The sequence below is a fragment of the Balaenoptera borealis genome, assembly GCF_965194805.1.
Source record: "Balaenoptera borealis genome assembly, chromosome: 3".
Taxonomy (NCBI): domain Eukaryota; kingdom Metazoa; phylum Chordata; class Mammalia; order Artiodactyla; family Balaenopteridae; genus Balaenoptera; species Balaenoptera borealis.
In genome coordinates, this window is record NC_138866.1 from 76,099,195 (window position 1) to 76,117,016 (window position 17,822).

Here is a 17,822-nt window from a genome sequence, read left to right on the forward strand (position 1 = left end):
ATATGACCCTGCAGTCCCACTCTTAGGTATGTATTTACCCCCAAGGAAATGAAAACTTTCTGTACATGAATGTTTATAGCAGCATTTTTTTTCATAATTGCCAAAAGCCAGAAACAACCCAAAGATTCTTTAACTGGTGAATGGAGACACAAACTCTCCATGCAATGGTCTACAACTTGGCAGTAAAAAGGAATGAACCACTGTTACTCAAAACAACATGGATGGATCTGCTACTAATGTACTAGGTTAAGTGAAAGAAGCTTGGAGGGTGGTGTGAAGGGAAACTTTGGGATGATGGGATTGTCCTGTATCTTGATCGTGGTGGTGGTTATATTGATTCCATTTGTCTAAGCTCATAGTACTTTGTATTTTACTATATGGAAATTGATAAAAGAAAATACTTATTGGGGACCATCTAGTAATAATTTTTAGCAGACCCTAAAAAGCTAAGTATTCCAGACCGAGAGGGCAGTTATTTTTCACATGATACACTTTGCTTTGAGGTAAGTCACCAGCCCTCTTCAGTGGTGAGAGAAGAGCGTGTCTGTTTAGTAGACTTGTAAACCTGTGATGTCTTTTTTAAGTGAATGGTGTGCCTCAGCTAACGAAATCTACCACTCTGGATCTTACTGCTTTTTGAGTGGCTTCAGGACCATTAGAAACAATGAGAGGAATTTCCCTTTTTCTTTTTAACGTTTAGTGCACTGAATTGCTGTGAATAATGCCTGAAGGCTGGTCTTGGGATTGTGTGCAGAAGGAAGCAAGGTTTATCTTGCTGGTGATTGTGACATTTTCTTTGGGACAGACCCAGGGCCTTCTTCCTGTTCCTTCTGTCCTCTAGGGTTATCTCTGAGGTAGCCCGTTCAGAACTATCTTTTTTTTTTTTTTTTTAACATCTTTATTGGCGTATCATTGCTTTACAATGGTGCGTTAGTTTCTGCTGTATCACAAAGTGAATCAGCTGTACGTATACATATATCCCCATATCCCCTCTCTCTTGCATCTCCCTCCCACCCTCCCTATCCCCCCCCCCCCCCCCCCCCCCCCCGGTGGTCACAAAGCACCGAGCTGATCTCCCTGTGGTATCTTAATGATAAGTCACACTCCAGACATTTTCTTTTCTTCTCCTCTTGTCAAAATTGTGATAATGACCGTGTGTTAGTCTCAGGGAAGGGCTTTGAATTTCAGGTTTCTTTAATCTAGTCAGTGTGTTGCCTTTTTAGACATCCCAGTGGGGACACTAGTTTGGGGGCAGATGAGCCTTTTTGTGCTGAGCATATTATGGAAAGATACAGCATTTTCCTTCTGCCAAGCCTAGAGCTCATGTTCTAATAGGTAGTAGCTTTTTCATATTTATTCCTCTTGAGAGTTTCGATTACGATTTTAAACTCACAGGCTGCCTTGTTAGAGGAAAGCAATACTACGAGTCTAATTTGTGCTTCCTCCACAAAAGAGTATTTGGACACTGTTGGTGGGGATCTAGAGAAGGTGGAATTAAGTGTTGCTTTACATTTCTATGAAGCGGAGATAGTCTCACGCTTACACAAAAGATGAGGTACACATCATGTCAGTATTGCTAACTCCAAGGGAATTTTACCGACATGCGATTATTCAGGCTCGCTGTGCCATGGCCCAGCTTCAAGGCCCTTGGCTTGTGTGCACTCCATAATCCTGGTCCTGAGATTTGCGTTTTGTCCTTGTGGATTGAGGGCTTTGAGAAAATCCACCTTTCTCTAATGCAAGGTAAAAAGCTCTCTCCCTTCCTTATGTGTCTCTGCTGCCCTTTCTTTTGATTGAAGTTTTTTCCTCCCTACTGTTGGAAGAGCTTCCTACAGGTCACACTTGAAAAGAGCTGCAGAAGGGAAATGCTGATTATAGCATTCTGTCCTTTCACAGGGGAAATTGTCTTGCGAACCTCTCTGCCTCCGGAAAGTGCATTTTCTTTTTCTCATTTCTCAGTTTTGGTTAAAGTGGTGCGGATGGGAAGGAAAGAGTTTTTGCGGACATGTAGCCATGATGTCATTCTGCTGATGGCAGAGGAGCAGAGAAGGCAGTTGAGCCCGAAAAGAAGAGCATGCCGGCTTGAGCTCCTTGCAAACGTCACGCATTATGGGGCAAACGTAGGCCTCGCGTTTAACCCAGGCGTTTTGTCTTCATTGCAAACAACGCCATCTTATGCCATCTACAAAATATTTGCCCTTGAAACCTCTAAATACGATGTTTGTAGAAGTTGGCATCCGATTTCTATGGACGCTAAGGGGGCCGACTGACAAGAGTGCTCCGAGCGTCCGAGTCGTTTTCTCTTCAGGCTAATGTTGTCATGTGTAAGTGCTCTTGAAGATAAAGAAAAGATTTTAATGTAAGAAAAAAAAAAAAATCAGCCAGCCCACAAAAGAGAAATGTTATGCATTTTGTACCGATTCTATTCATCAGGGAAGAACTGAATAGGGGGATAAATTCAAAAGAGGCACTTCAAATGGTAGAAAGCGAGAGACCGTGGAAGCATACATTAAATTATGTGTCAGATAAAATACGTGCACAAAGAAACACTTTTCCAATGATTGGTAGAGTGAGTCACTCCTCCTCATTCGGTCAGTGTGTGCATGGGCTGCCCCACATCACGTAAGGTAGGGACTCAACAGGAAGAGAATTCTCTTAGGTCCGTTTGTTCTTTCATGTGAAATGGCAAATTCAGCAGCTTTCACTGGGTAGGGGCTGGGTTTAACCCTTGTCTTTGAAGAGAGAACAGCTAAAAAGGGTAGAGATTGTGTCTTTTGTCTTCAGAAATTTGACCTATAGGTTAAATTTATAGGTTAAGCTTATAGGTTTTTGCCACAAGGAGAGTAAGACTGTAATTCAGTCAGGGGATGTAAATGAGGAGATGTGCAGAACTTATATGAAGGCCCACAAGTTTCTAGCTGCACAGCTGTAACTTAGATCAGTCACGAAGGAAAGTGCAGTGAAAATTGCAGCCCACTTGACTGAGTTGTGAGGCGGTGTGAGGAAGTGTGTTCTCCCAGATGGTAGCATTCGTCCTTTAATTAATAAGAATAGATTGTATAAGATGTAAATCACACCTATTTGCTTATGGTTTTCTTTTTTTCACATTTTATCAGTTTGTCACCCATTGACATCATCTTCTATTTTAGTTTCGACAATTTTTGCAAAAGCTCGTCAACTCCCCTGTTCAATTGCATATTTTTCTTCATGTCATGGATTACGTGTGTCCTTCTCTCCCCTCCCTTCTCTCTGGTCACATTTATTGCTTTTAACTATAAGTGACTTGTTACTATCAAGCCGTTTCCCCATCCTGTGAACCTTGCTGTTTCCAATAATTAATATGAACGGGTTGCAGTGGATAAGTTTTTGGGGTCAGACATTTGTTCTCTTGTGTGGTTGGTAAGTTTTTGGAGTGGGTACGTGACCTGTTTCAACTGTATTTCATCTGTATACATATAATTGATTATGTATCAGTAAGGTCTTGTCTATCTTCCAGGGCTTTCTTGAAATTAAGATAATTGAATGAGAATGAGTTTTGAGAGAGGCGAGATGGTGTCATTGATGCAGGGAAGGTAGTTTCACACATCAGAAGATGATTCTTGAATAATCAGTCTCTGGCTGGTTACATCTCTTCTGCTCGTTAAACAGTCTCATTAGTTTTCTCTGTTGGTAGTTAGGAGTTTTGAGCAGGACCTTCACAAAAGCTTTAGAAACTAAAAGACTAAAAACATTAGAGAGAATGATTTGTTTTACTAAGATTTTGCTCAGTGAAGAGACATATTTGCAAAAGCACTAAATTACGTCTCAGGCAGATTGTCATTCTGCCTCTGCCAGTAAGACCTTGGGCAAGTTCTTTTCTGAAGCTCATCTCATCTCATCTCCAAAGCCTCGGGGCTTAAACCAGATGATCTACAAAGATGCTTTAAGAGAAATACTGTTATTTCAACCAAATTTTCAATTTGTCTCCTTGGGTTGATTATTGTGGAACAAGTTTGTAAAGGTATTTATCGGTAAGAAATTCTGTTCTAAAGGTAGAAAATGACATTATCTGGTAGTAAAACGTGTTTTGAGGCGTGGAAAAGAGTAGATGACATCATTAAAAAAATAAATTTATTGACTCTGTTGTGTGCATAGGGTAAAGTACAGCAGCATACAAAAGAACTGTATATGACTTTGTGATTCTTCGAAGTGCTGCTGGAATAAATGGTTGCCAGGTAACAGTTTTCAGTCCTGTCAGAATCTCTGAATAAGGCTTACTGAAATCACTTACCTTGGTAATTGGCATCTTATTAGAATTAATAGCTACGTGGTAACAGGGACATTGTATGAAAAATTAAGTGGTAAGTGTTTCAAAATAGCTAACTTCTTTGAGGAAGCTGCTTACTATTACTGAAACAAGGATGGGATCTCCATGCTGTTTAAAAGGCAGGTGGAGGCGGTTACTTTGTGTCATTTCGTAGGGAGAGTCTAGCACTCCATTCTAGGCTCTGTGATGAATTGTTACCAGGTGGACTGGGGGTGAATTTGGGATGGGTGGGTGTGTTCGTAGTTGGTGAAGGGACACTTGGCAAATCATACACAGTATTTTGATAAGCCCAAGAGATTATTTACAAGACAGTGGTTCAGAACTCTGAACGTAAAGAAGAAAACAACCTTGCTTTTGTCTAAATACCTGTTGCTCACCAGAGGAGGGTATTCGCTAAGTATTTCAACTGTTTCTTCATTCTCCCGGACTCTGTAGCACACAAGCACCCAGAGACACTTGGGTCTAGCTCACAGTGGGTTCACAAGTTTGATGGAGAAAAGTTTGTTAGCTGGACCAAAAACTGGTAGAAATATTTTAGAAGAGATTCAGGTGCATTTTGCAGCTCTGGAGATAAATAGTGCTTGAGAGAACTTTTGACTGAAGTACAATATGAAAGAGAGGGGGACGGTTGTGAGCAAAGAGACTGCCTCATGCAAAGAATGAAGTAACAAGGAAATAAGTGACCGTGTGAGACAGATACCCACCAGAGTCCATCTCAGAAGCTAACTTTAATATAATGTTTATTAGGTAATTTTGAAACAATCTGTTGTGCTGATCTGATAGTGCTGTGAACTTCATTCTGATAAGGAACCTAGGAAGTAGAAAATTTCGCCCCGTTTTGTGTCCACAAAAGTGGTTACTGTTCGGATCGGGGGTGTATCGTCGGAAGGAAAGGTGCAGAGCCTGTGAGGAGCTAGGAGTGGAGATGAGCTGTATGGCCCCAGGCTCTTGATTCTGCTAACAAATGGTAATCAGTTCTTCATGCCTCATTTTTATCAGACTCTGAGCCAAAATAACACCAATGAGAAAGAGATAAAAGAACCTGGAGAAGGAAAGGGATGGCATGAAGGGCCCCATGAGCCGAGTCATTGAACAACCGCTTCATGGGTTGTTTTACCTTTTTTTTCTCTGTTCTCAGATTCTTTCCGCCTCACTTTTTTTTTTTTTTTTTTTTTTTTTTATGTATTGACATCTCTGAGCAACACTGAGAGTGGACAGCTGTTCTTTTATATCCTTTGCCCCGAAAGACTGAGGGTAGAATTTCTAGTTACATACTTAAAACAGTGAAATTGTATTCTGATAAAACACTTCTGGATGCTGTGTGGGATTTATTGTAAAAATGTGCTTATCCTTAGTATCTTTGTCCTTACAATAACAGCTTTGTATGGGATTTGATCATGATCCTCGGTTGTTCCTGATATTCATGTGAAAGCAGTTTCCGGAACTTTTAAAAGGGAGACACAACCTAAGGTTGGCTTTTCAGATTTCATGGTTCTGGAGCCCCCTCTTATGTTATTTTGAAGTGTAAAAATACGGACATCTCACATCTGGTATATCCCTGCCTCCTCACCACCCCTACCCCCAAAACTGGACCTTCTTTTCCCTCCCTCCCTCCCTCCCTCCCTCCCCTGTTCTGCTCAACTGTGACTCTACCCCCAGCAGTTTCTCCAGAGTGGAGTCTTGTCCTGCAAAGGAGTTTTGCCCTGTTACTTTTGAGGGTTCATAAGGCCCTGGCTTACTCAGCCCCTTCAGGCTTTCCTGTGAAGGCCTTGTACACACCCACTACTGGAATACAAAGGACCCAACGTTCTTAGCCGCTGTTCTCGCTGGCCCTCTTCTAGTGAGCCCCTGTTGTTTATTTTGGGATGCTCAGGTCTCCTCGGTGCTCCATTGCTCCCTCTGCTTCCTCTCACAGGTGCTGGTCCATGTGGGGCTTGTGGCTGCTGGTGATTGGTTTCTACCTGTTCACCTCTGTCACTTTGTGGCTGTACCTTGCCACCTAGGTTTTTGTGGATGTTTTCCGTGTGTTTTTGATTTTTTTGTCCTCGTGGTTGTGTGTGGACTTTATGGGGGGGTTTGGGAAGACTAAAAAACTGCTACTACTGCTACCATCTTCCTAGAATCCTCAAACATGTTTTTCTTTTTCACCCTTTCCCATGGTTGACCTCCCTGGGCTGTGCTTTGAACAGCTCTCATCCCTTAGTTAGAAGCGTGTTCTTTGCTAATTCTCCTTGAACCTGGGGACCGCCTTCCAGCAGGAGATAGCAGCTGTTTCCTTTACTAGAGTAATCTCAGGCCACGTGTTCACAGCTAGAGCTGAGGTATACTATTCCCTCAACCTTCTTGCCTTCCCTGAAGTGCAAGACTGGTCCTGCAAACGTCCCCCATCCCTCTCCTTCCTCCATTTCTGATGCTCTCTTTCTCCCATAGCGTCTTACGTGTTTTTCAAAGCACATATCACACTGCTTTAAGTGTGTGTTTGCTTCTCTGATTTCCCCACAGGACAGCGGTTCTTAAGGCTAGGGACCTTGTCTTGTGTTTTATATTCCCAGTGCCTGAGCTGCTGCTTGGCACTCAGCAACTACTCAAGAAATGCTTGTTGAAGGAACACTTGCAAACGAGCAGTGCAAGGAACAAAAGCAGTCCTCTTCAGATATATTGTAAGATAGACAGAGGGAAAGAAAAGTGCCACTTAGGCTTGTATTTAAAGAAAAAATGTGTCCTGGTATGGAACTGTGAGGATGACTATTTTTATTTTCAAAATTTCTGGTGGGGAGAGGGCAGCACTGGTCAAGCCACATCTACCAAGTCCATTTTGATTATAACCACTAAAAATGGTCATGGGGAATTTAAGAGATATAGAACAATCAGTGATAATGATTGAGGAATCAGAACTTTGTCATTATGAAGGAAGAAATATGATTAATTTAGGTAGAGAACATAATCATAGACCCAGGTAGACTGGCCCAATGTGATTTCTACATGATCTTGCTTGAGGGCAGAGGGTGGACCAGGGCTACCCAGGTTCCCTTTAGATTGATAATTCTTTACTAATTTAATTAAGTTCTGTCTGGTGATTTGAGGGTTTGGGGAGTGTCTTAAAGTTGGCCAGATAAACAACAGCTATTTAGTGGTCTGTGATTTTTCTTGAAAATGGAAGGTGATGACATTAAAACCTCAGTAACTAAGGAAACCAACCCTGTGCTGGTGGAGAAGTGAGGTGAAAATTTACCTGAGACAGAGTTGAAAGAAAATCTGGCCTATAGAGAAGAAACTAGTGGGGAGGGGGAAGAGGAGAGGGGCAAGATAGAGGTAGGGGTTTAAGAGGTACAAACCACTGCGTATAAAATAAATAAGCTACAAAGAAGGATATGTTATACAGCACAGGGAATATAGCCAATATTTTATACTAACTATAAATGGATATAACCTTTAAAAATTGTGAATCACTATGTTGTACACCTTAAATTTTATAATATTGTACATCACTCTACTTCGATTTAAGAAAAAGAAAATCTGATTTCCAGTGTTAAGCCCATGCAGTGTAATCCGTGGGAAGATGGGACAGAGGCAGGTGCACCTGAAGTACCATTTGCCTTCTTAGGAAGAGTAGACTGTCAATGGCTGTGGTGGAGGGGAATATGTTTTGTACACTGAGCTTTACCCAGGAATGCTTGGTCTACATGCACTCTTTATATGAAGGTTGATTATTTTTGTGTATGTAAAACCTTTTAGTCAAATGTTTTGATAAAGCAAGGTTCTTACTTGAAGGCCTCTTAGTTGCTTTTCTAGTTAACTTGTGTGACTTAGAGCATAACCACAGCGAGAAGCAAATTGTCTCCCTTATAGTTGCACGTAGTGCCTTCTCTACTGGAAAAACTGTTGATGTTAATTCGTAGAATTTTACCAGGGAGTTGGGACTTACATGGTGGATTAATTTGGTAGTTTTTAAACCTTTTTTAAGCCTGAATTCTTACATGGAGCTCAAGTTGTAAAGCAGATAAAGCGAAACTGATTCATTCCATTGCCACTCCCACCCTCCTTTCCATAAGGACTCCATAAAAGGACATACACAAAGTATAGTTTAAAATCACCAGTTGGGACGAATGGATAAATAAAATGTGGTATATGCATACAATGGAATATTATTCAACAGTAAAAGGAATGAAGTACTGAGACACACTACAGCATGGATGAGCCTTGAGAACATTATGCTAAGTGAAAGAATTCAGTCATAAAAGTGATTGCATTTATAGGAAATGTCCAGAATAAGCACATCTATAGCGACAGAAAGTATGTTAGTGGTTTTCTAGGGCTTTCTAGAAAATGGAGAGTGACTACTCATGGGTACAGGCTTTTTGGGGTAATGAAAATGTTCTAAAATTGATTGTGGTGATTGTTACACAACGTTGTGAATATACTAAAAACTATTGAATTACATACTCTAAATGGGTGAATTGCATGGTATGTGAATTATACATCAATAAAGCTATTATTTGAAAATTTGAAAAAAAAATAAAATCACCAGTTGGCCCAATGAAAGTTACTGCAGTCTAATTTCCCAGACTGCCCTTAAATCATGGAAGCGATAAACTCTCAAGGTCTTAGGTGGGCTGCCAGCAAATGGTAATTGGCTTTCTTTGCCTCCTATTTTTAGGCAACACTCTGAAACAGTAACACAGGTGAGAAAGAAAGACTTGAGAAAGAAAGATGTAAGGGCTGGGGTGAGTGAGGAGGCCTGTGGAGAAGTGTCACTGAACAGCTGCTTTGACGGTTGGGTTACCATTTTCTCTGTTCTCAGATGCCTCCACCCTCTCTTCTTTCCCATATACTGTTCACAAGGAGGGACAAGAAAAGAGGCTGTATATAATTCTCTTGCTAGAGAAACAGTTGAATTTGAATACAGTCTGGATCCCTTTTTTTCCCAGTCTGGATCACTTTTTTTCCCATTCTTAATGGCCACAGTATTTTGGAGCTCAAATACTATGTATGTTGTTCTGGGCTCAATAGATAATTTATATATATATGCCATGTATTGCATTTACTAATTTTTTCAAGTAGGATCATGTTGTAATGTGTATTTTATTTAATACACAATGCCAAATGGAAATGTCGTCCTTAGTATATCGGTATACTAGGTATACACTATATTTTTTATTCAGTCATTTATTAAAATTTAGCTTCTTGAAATGATATATAAAAATTATTTTTGCTAGCATACTTTTCTAATACTGAAAGCTGTCATTGAATTCTTTAACCATGATGGCGTGTGAATTTTTTTTTATTAAAAGCATAATTTAAAAAAATAGCGATGCCCAACAAGGACCTACTATATAGCACAGGGAACTTATACTCAGTATTTTGTAATAACCTATCAGGGAAAAGAATCTGAGAAAAATAGATAAATATGTAGGTATAACTGAATCACTTTGCTGTACATCTGAACCTAACACAACATTGTAAATCAACTATACTTCAATAAAAAATAGTGACGTATCAGTTGCTGCTTATGGTCCAAATGATTATGTGAGATAAAAATAACCTTAATAGGGTTAAAAATATAAAAGTTGGCAACTAGATTATTAACTAATGATATATTTTAAAACTTGATAACATTTAAAAATTTTATAGTAGGATGAATTAATATAATTTTCAAATTATACACAGTGTGACATTTTTGGTTGGATATATTTGACATTATTACTTAATTACTGAAATCAGTTTCCAGTTACTTTCTGTAGGAGGGTTTCATATCTTTCTATCCCACCTGTTCCCTTCTGTGGTATAATTACATTTTGTGAGAAACATACGAGTTTGTTGAAAAATGTGTGATTGACTATTTTCAACCTCCTTATTAGGTTCAAAGCAGGAAAGCCTTTTTCTACACCCATTTACTCCAGAAGAAAGTAGAACAGGGACCTTCAAAAGGTAGGTTCCTGAGTATAAAAGGCTTTAAATAGGATCTGTTGTCTAACTGTTATGTATTAGTAACTTCCCAGATTTTACTGGTTTATCTGCAAGCTCTTAATGATAAAGATAATCTTTAAAGACTGTTGCTTTTTTTTTTTAATTTTTATTTATTTATTTATTTATTTATGGCTGTGTTGGGTCTTCGTTTCTGTGCGAGGGCTTTCTCCAGTTGCGGCAAGCGGGGACCACTCTTCATCGCGGTGCGCGGGCCTCTCACTATCGCGGCCTCTCCTCTTGGGGAGCACAGGCTCCAGACGCGCAGGCTCAGTAATTGTGGCTCACGGGCCCAGCTGCTCTGCGGCATGTGGGATCTTCCCAGACCAGGGCTCGAACCCGTGTCCCCTGCATTGGCAGGCAGATTCTCAACCACTGCGCCACCAGGGAAGCCCCACTGTTGCTTTTTTGAAAGAGAAGGTAAGAGGATATTTAAAAAATAATGTTGCCCAAACGTAATGTTCATAGGCTGGCCAGTTAAATTAAGCTGATTGCAAGTTAATGTAAATTATTGTTGTAAGTTAAATAGGACTACAGCTTCAGTGAGTAAATAATTTTATTTGTTCTGCTGTGTGTATTGGTACCTTTTGTCTAGTTGTTCTAGCCATTATTGAAAATGAGGTGTTGAAGTTTCCAAATATTGTTGAGCTATTTTTCCCTTCAATTCTGTCTGTTTTTGCTTCATATATTACGGGGTTCTGTCTTTAGGAGCATATGTTTAAATGTTTACAGTTGTTATCTTTCTGATAGATTGACCCTTTTATCCTTGTATAATGTCCGTTTTGGTCTCTTATGACAGTTTTGCCTTGAAGTCTATTTTGTCTGATATTTGTATAGCCACTCTAGCTCGGTTTGGCGAACTGTTTTGAATAGAATATCTTTTTCCATCCTCTTACTTCATTTTAATGATATTTTTATCTTTGAATCTAACATGTCTAGTGTAGACAGCATACAGTTGGATTTTTAAAAATCTATTCTGCTAGTCTCTGCCTTTTTGATTGAATTGTTTAATCTATTCCTATTTAATGTTATGACTGATACAGTTGGATATTTGTATCTGCATTTTACTTTGTTTTCCACGTCTCACATATATCATTCCTCTATTCCTCCGTTACTGCTTTCTTTTGCACCAAGTGAATACTTCTAATGTAACATTTTAATTCCTTTAATGATTTTTTTCACTTTTTTGTAGTTATGGCCTTAATGGTTGCTCTAGGGCTTACCATATACCTTTTAATTTATTGGACTCTGCATCAGATAAGTTAATTCCAGTGAGATATAGAAACATTACTCCAGTACGCTCTAGTCCCCATTTCCCCTTCTTGTGGCATTGTTGTTATACATATTACATCCATATGTTACAAAACCAGTAACGCATTGACATACTTATTACCTTATATAATTTTATATCCTTTAAAGAATATGAGAGAAGAAAGAAGAGTAAGCATATGTTTGTGGCTTTTGTTACAAGAGCCTTCTTATTTCCTATTTCTAGTTTTTTTCATTTGTTTTTGGGTATTCCCCATATAGAGTTATTTCCTTAGACTAATACAGTTTTGCTCCCACTCACCTCCATTTTGCCGTTATTGGCAAATGTATTGTTGGGTCTATAACGTATAGAAATATAATTATGCACATATTGTTTTGTACAGTTGCTTTTAAAATCAGTTATTGGAAGAGAGGCTGTATCAGATATGATTTGCAAATGTTTCTCCCATTCTGTAGGTTGCCTTTTCATTTTGTTGGTAGTTTCGCTTGCTGTGCAGAAACTTTTTAGTTTGATGTAGTCCCACTTGTTTATTTTTGCTTTTGTTGTCGAATCCAAAGCCTCATTCCCAAGACCTATGTCAGGGAATTTACCACCTATGTTTCTTCCAGGAGTTTTATGGTTTCAGATCTTACATTCAAGTCTTTAATCCATTTTGAGTTAATTTTTGTGTATGGGGTAAGATAGGGGCCCAGTTTCATTCTTTTGAATGTGGCTCTCCAGTTTTCCCATCATCATTTAAAGAAGAGATTGTTTTTTCCCCCATCGTATATTCTTAGCTCCTTTGTCATTAATTAATTGACCATATATGCATGGGATTATTTCTGGACTTTCTATTCTGTTCCATTGAGCGATGTGTCTGTTTTTATGCCAATACCATACTGTTTTTTTCCGTTTATTTTTTAAAATTTATTTATTTATTTTTGGCTGTGTAGGGTCTTTGTTGCTGCGCCCGGGCTTTCTCTAGCTGTGGCGAGTGGGGGCTACTCTTTGTTGTGGTGCGCAGGCTTCTCATTGTGGTGGCTTCTCTTGCTACAGAGCACAGGCTCTAGATGCACGGGCTTCAGTAGTTGTGGCACACGGTCTCTAGAGTGCAGGCTCAGTAGTTGTGGCGCATGGGCTTAGTTGCTCCACGGCATGTGGCATCTTCCTGGACCAGGGCTTGAACCCGTGTCCCCTGCACTGGCAGGCGGATTCTCAACCACTGTGCCACCAGGGAAGTGCCCCATACTGTTTTAATTGGTATAGCTTTGTAATATAGTTTGAAATCAGGAAGTGTTATGCCTCTAGCTTTGTTCTTTTTCAAGATTGCTTTGGCTATTTGGGGTCTTTTGTGTTCCCTTACGAATTTTAGGATTGTTTTTCCTATTTCTGTGAAAAATGCCATTGGAATTTTGATAGGGATTGCACTGAATCTGTAGATTGCTTTGGGTAGTATGGACATTTTAACTATTAATTCTTCTAATCTGTTAACAAGAACTAGCTTTCCATTTATTTGTACTGTCGATTTCTTTCATCAGTGTCTTACAGTTCACAGTATACACCAGACTACTTTCATAATGATGATGTTAACATAATAATGATGCCTTCCTATTTAGTTTTCACATTGCTTTCATCAGTATTTTCTTATTTGTTCTGTTCTTTCTCTCCATCATGGGACTATGCATATTTTATTTTTTGTCCCAGATTTTTGCAAGATGAACCAAACATAAAATCTCTAGGAGTTTTTAAGATACACCTTTCTCTAAGTTACATCAAATGTATTCTAAACTTTATTACTTCTACTACCCTCTTGTGATGGAGGCTAATGACGACTTTTCTTGTCTCCACTGTTGGGTGGAGGTAATGAGATTCTTGTTCAGTGATTCTTCTAAGTTGGGGATTAGTGAGTCATTCAGCTGTGTGAGGCCCAGCCTATTATAAACAGTCTGTAAATATTAAATGAGGTGATGGCAGGGTCATTAATTCTATCTAGGTCTCCAGTCTTCCGTTTCAGTGGTTATTTCTGTGTTAATACTTCCTCGGGTGTTTCAGATGATAATCCTTTCACATCGAGCTAATTATTTTGCTCAGGGTTACATTTTTGCCATGGCTATATCTGTGTTCAAAGTTTTTTACTAACTGGAGAAGACTCTCTGAACTCTGTTTACCCAGTGGGTCAGCAAAAGAGTATGGGATTTTCTCAAATTAAACCCTGCAAGTATTTTTCAGCTGTAGTTCTCTATTCCCCAAATTCTCATCAGTTGCAAAGCTATTTTCTTTAGGGTGTTCCTGGTATTTGTTATTTATATAGCAGATCTCATTCAGTCACATACCTTTAATCTGCCAGCATCTTATGGTTCTGAGAAACTTGCAGGAATGGTAGGAAACCTCTAGGTTTCAGGCAGTCTCTGCAATTTCTAGAATATAATGTGGATTGCCATTTTTTGGGTGCTGTCAAGGAGGTTTATGATATTTGAGTGCTGAAAGTGATCTTGAAAGGTCAGTTACTCCATTGTTTCATGAAAACTTATAAAAATTCGATTCAGGTGAGGACTGTTGACTACTGTTAAATTTGTTAGGTGAATGGTTGACGGGGAACTAGAAATTTGTAGTGGACCAAAATAACACTACACAGACAATTTCCTAGATGTAACAGGGAAAACATATCCATACAGTGGGTGGATCAGGCTTCATCATCCAAAGTCATTGGTTAATCTTAGCTTTACTTATGTTGGCTTAGCCATTTATCGTCTGTCATTTGGTGTGATGTAACATAAGGTTCAGAGCACCATCTGTGATGTATTTTAGCCAAAACCTACCTGACTCTGTTGGGTGTTTAGATTAAAAAAAATTTTTTATCCACTCTTTCCTGTAAACTGATATACTAACACCACAAGGAAGCAGCCAGACAGAAGATGGGTCCTTTTGCATTCTACCTGTACTGGTCTCTTCAGTAAATCAATGTCATAAAAATAGAGGTTGTACTAGATTCAAAGAGACTTAAGGGACAAGCACTGAGATACAACGCATGATCTTGAATTGGATACTGGCTTAGACAAACCAACTGTAAAGGAAATTTTTTTGTCTGTTAGGGAAATTTGGAAATAGTCTGGATGTTACGTGAAATGAAATTTACTGAAATGCAGAAGTGGAGAATATTGATGAAAAACTCTGCTTACCAAAAAAAAAAAAAAGTATATATAAATATTTACATAGTAAAAGATCTGGAAGTATATACACTAAGGTGTTAGTAGTGGTACTCCCAGGTGATGGGAATGTGGGGTTTTAATATTTTTACTTGTCTTTCCCTCCTAATTTTCTGCAATGTACAACCCGTTTCTGTGTTAATAAAAACTTACTTTTAAAAAGTCTAACTCATCCTATACGGATGGATTATTTTAATATATTTCACAAATTCTTTTCTTGGTAAGGATTTTATAATCTTTGGGATACTCCTTTGAATTGTATCTTTAGATTCCATATATATCTTTTTTAAAATTTAATCTTTTATTATGGAAAATTTCAAACACATATTAAAATAGATAGAATAATATAATGAATTTCCATGTACTCATCATCCAGCTTCAGAAATGATCAATTATGCCCAGTGTATTTCATCTCTACCCACTATTCCTCTCCGCCTATTATTTTGAAGCAAACCCACATGTCATATCTTTGCAACCATAGATAGTTCAATATTTATTTCTAAAAGATAAAAACATTAAAAAAAAATGGTATCACACCAAACAATAAGTAAATAAAATAACAGTATTTCCTTAATATAAGAAAATATCTTGTTCACATTTCTTCAATAGTCTTATAAGTGATTTTGTCTAGTTATAGTGTTTGAATCAGAGTACAAATAACTTCCCAACATTACAATGGTTACGTGTCCATTAAGCTTTTTTTTTTTTTTTTAACATCTCAATTGGAGTATAATTGCTTTACAATGGTGTTAGTTTCTTATTAAGCTCTTTTAATCTATAGGTTTCTCCCTCCTCCCCCATCATTTATTTTCCCTTGCAATTTATTTGTTGAAGAAACTAGACCCTTTATCTTTTGTAATTTCTCACATTCTGCATTTTTCTGCATGCCCTCTTAACATTTTAATGCCCAAGTCTGGAAACTGTTCTCTAGAATGCATCTGAGTAGGTTCCCATTTTAAGCTTATAAAAATATACTTACGGAATGTGTTTGTAAAATCTGTAAGTTGGAAGAACTAATTTCCATCCTGAAGTCTTTTGAATTTAAGACTCTTATAGCCTTGATTATTTCAGTAAGAAGAAACCACTCTTGAAATAGGATTACATTGGGGGTAGACTTTAGTGATTCAGTTACACTGATTTTAGGTAGGATCTCATCAGATTTCGTTTTCACAGCTAAATGAAGAGTTTACGCTGAAAGTACATTCTGATATAATGGGGTTCTCTTGAAATATTATTTAATACTTGCATAGAGCTTGGTTTATAAGATGTGCTCTTTATCGTGATACCTATGTACTATTTTTTTGTTTTGATTTGTTTTTAAAAATTTTTACTGCTAAGGCTACTAAGGTTAAGATTTCCACTGCCTGCTTATCGATTTGTCTCTCATGATTGCAGGTCGAAGATGACAGTGATGCAGAGACCTGTGGAGAAGAGAATGAAGAACAGGGAAACTATTCTAAAAGGAAGATAGTTTCTAACTGGGATCAATATCAAGATACTGAAAAAGAGGTCGATAATGAAAGTGGAGAATCACAGCGGGGGACAGATTTCAGTGTTCTCCTCAGCTCTGCAGGTATGAATTCCAGTTGCACGCGTACTGCTTAGTGCTCTGAAAGTTGCATAGGCATCTGTGTTCCTTTTTAAATAGCATTTTAATAACTAGAAATTCGTTGTTTGTTCTTTGGATTTTAAATCCAGGTAAAGGACAGTGTGTCTAATGGTTGGCAAGGAAAAAGTGATATTTCTTTCAATGGAAATCTGGGTTTCCATGTACTGATGTAGAAAGACTTAAGTCCTGGTTGAAATGGATAAAAGGCTTTATAGGAATGAAAAATGCTAAACTATGCCCCTCTGAATTGGGTAGGCTGAGAAACAGAAGTGTTTTCTTTGATTTCAGAGGAATTAGTACTGAAGTTTATACAAAGCTTTACAAAGTTTCTAGCATATACGTTCTTTTTCCTTTTACATATTAGTGGGTAGGCACATATTGGAGCCATATGTGTCTGAACACCGATACTTTTCTTTGTTGGTTTTGGACAGTCTTCTCTGTCAGCAAGGTGAGAAACTCATGCCTTCTTTGACCAGCTGTTTAAGATTGACTCTGTTGAGCAACGCACAGCAGTGTGAGGCCTGAGAGTAGTAACAGGAAATGGGCCAGAGCTGGTTGTATAGAAGGCTATTCCCTACCAGCGTGTGGCATAAGAATTCAAAGGATAAATGGTGGATAGACTTTTGGTTTTCAGGAGTTACGGATGGGGAGTGGGTGGGAGGTGGATGTGCTTATAAAAGGGCAACACGAAGGATCATTGCGGTGCTGGTACCGATCCGTATCTTGATTGTGGTGGTGGACACACAAACTGCTATATACACACACATAAAAGTGAGTGCAAATAAAACGGGAAATCTAAAGAAGATTGGCGGAGTCTATCTATGTCAAATGTCAATTCCTGGTTGGGATATTATACTATAGTTGTGCAAAATGTTATCATCGGGGCCAACCGTGTAGGAGATCTTGCTGTATTATTTCTGATGACTATCTGAATTTACAGTTACCTCAAAAAAGTTGCCAGGTTAAAAAAAATTTAAAGGATGAAGCTATGAGAAACAGAGAAATAAAATGAAAGTAATATTTTCAGGTAGTTGGCTTTGAATTTCTTCTTCTCCCCGACTTTTATGTTGCTGTTGAGTTGTACCTATCTCTTTTCTCATCTGCCTGTATTTTTGAATGCCTGCACCAAACTAAGTATCATAAAGTGATGAATTGTCTTCCAAGTTAATAGAATAAACCCTTCGAGTAGGAAACAAAGAGGTAAGTGGAGACAGTATTAGATTTGGGTAGGAGAGCAGATTCAGCCTGGGTTCATTATGTTTATGCCACGTAGCGTAATCCCCTTGTGTGGATGATGGCATCCAACTCGTTGTTCAGGGACTGGTAGCTCATCTTTTTGCCACTCAGATGAGTGTTTCCCTCTTATTACCTGCATTTTGGCCAGTTATGGATTGATAAGCACTTTTATTCAAGATAGGAGAAGGATAAAATGTGGGCTGGTCAGTTTCAATTTTTATCAGCTGTTCCACTAAAAGATTTAGGGGGCAA

At 38.5% G+C, this 17,822-nt stretch overlaps 1 protein-coding gene across 1 annotated transcript in view; it reads left to right on the forward strand.

Moving 5' to 3' along the window:
* Positions 1 to 16,353, forward strand: part of LOC309625490 (uncharacterized protein) — a 40,274-nt gene extending 23,921 nt beyond the window's left edge. The window contains exon 3 of the mRNA XM_082385100.1: positions 16,121 to 16,353. Within this exon, the coding sequence (XP_082241226.1) occupies positions 16,121 to 16,330 (210 nt within the window). The 3' untranslated portion in view covers positions 16,331 to 16,353. The remainder of the gene's footprint in view (positions 1 to 16,120) is intronic.
* Positions 16,354 to 17,822: the final 1,469 nt, after the last annotated feature.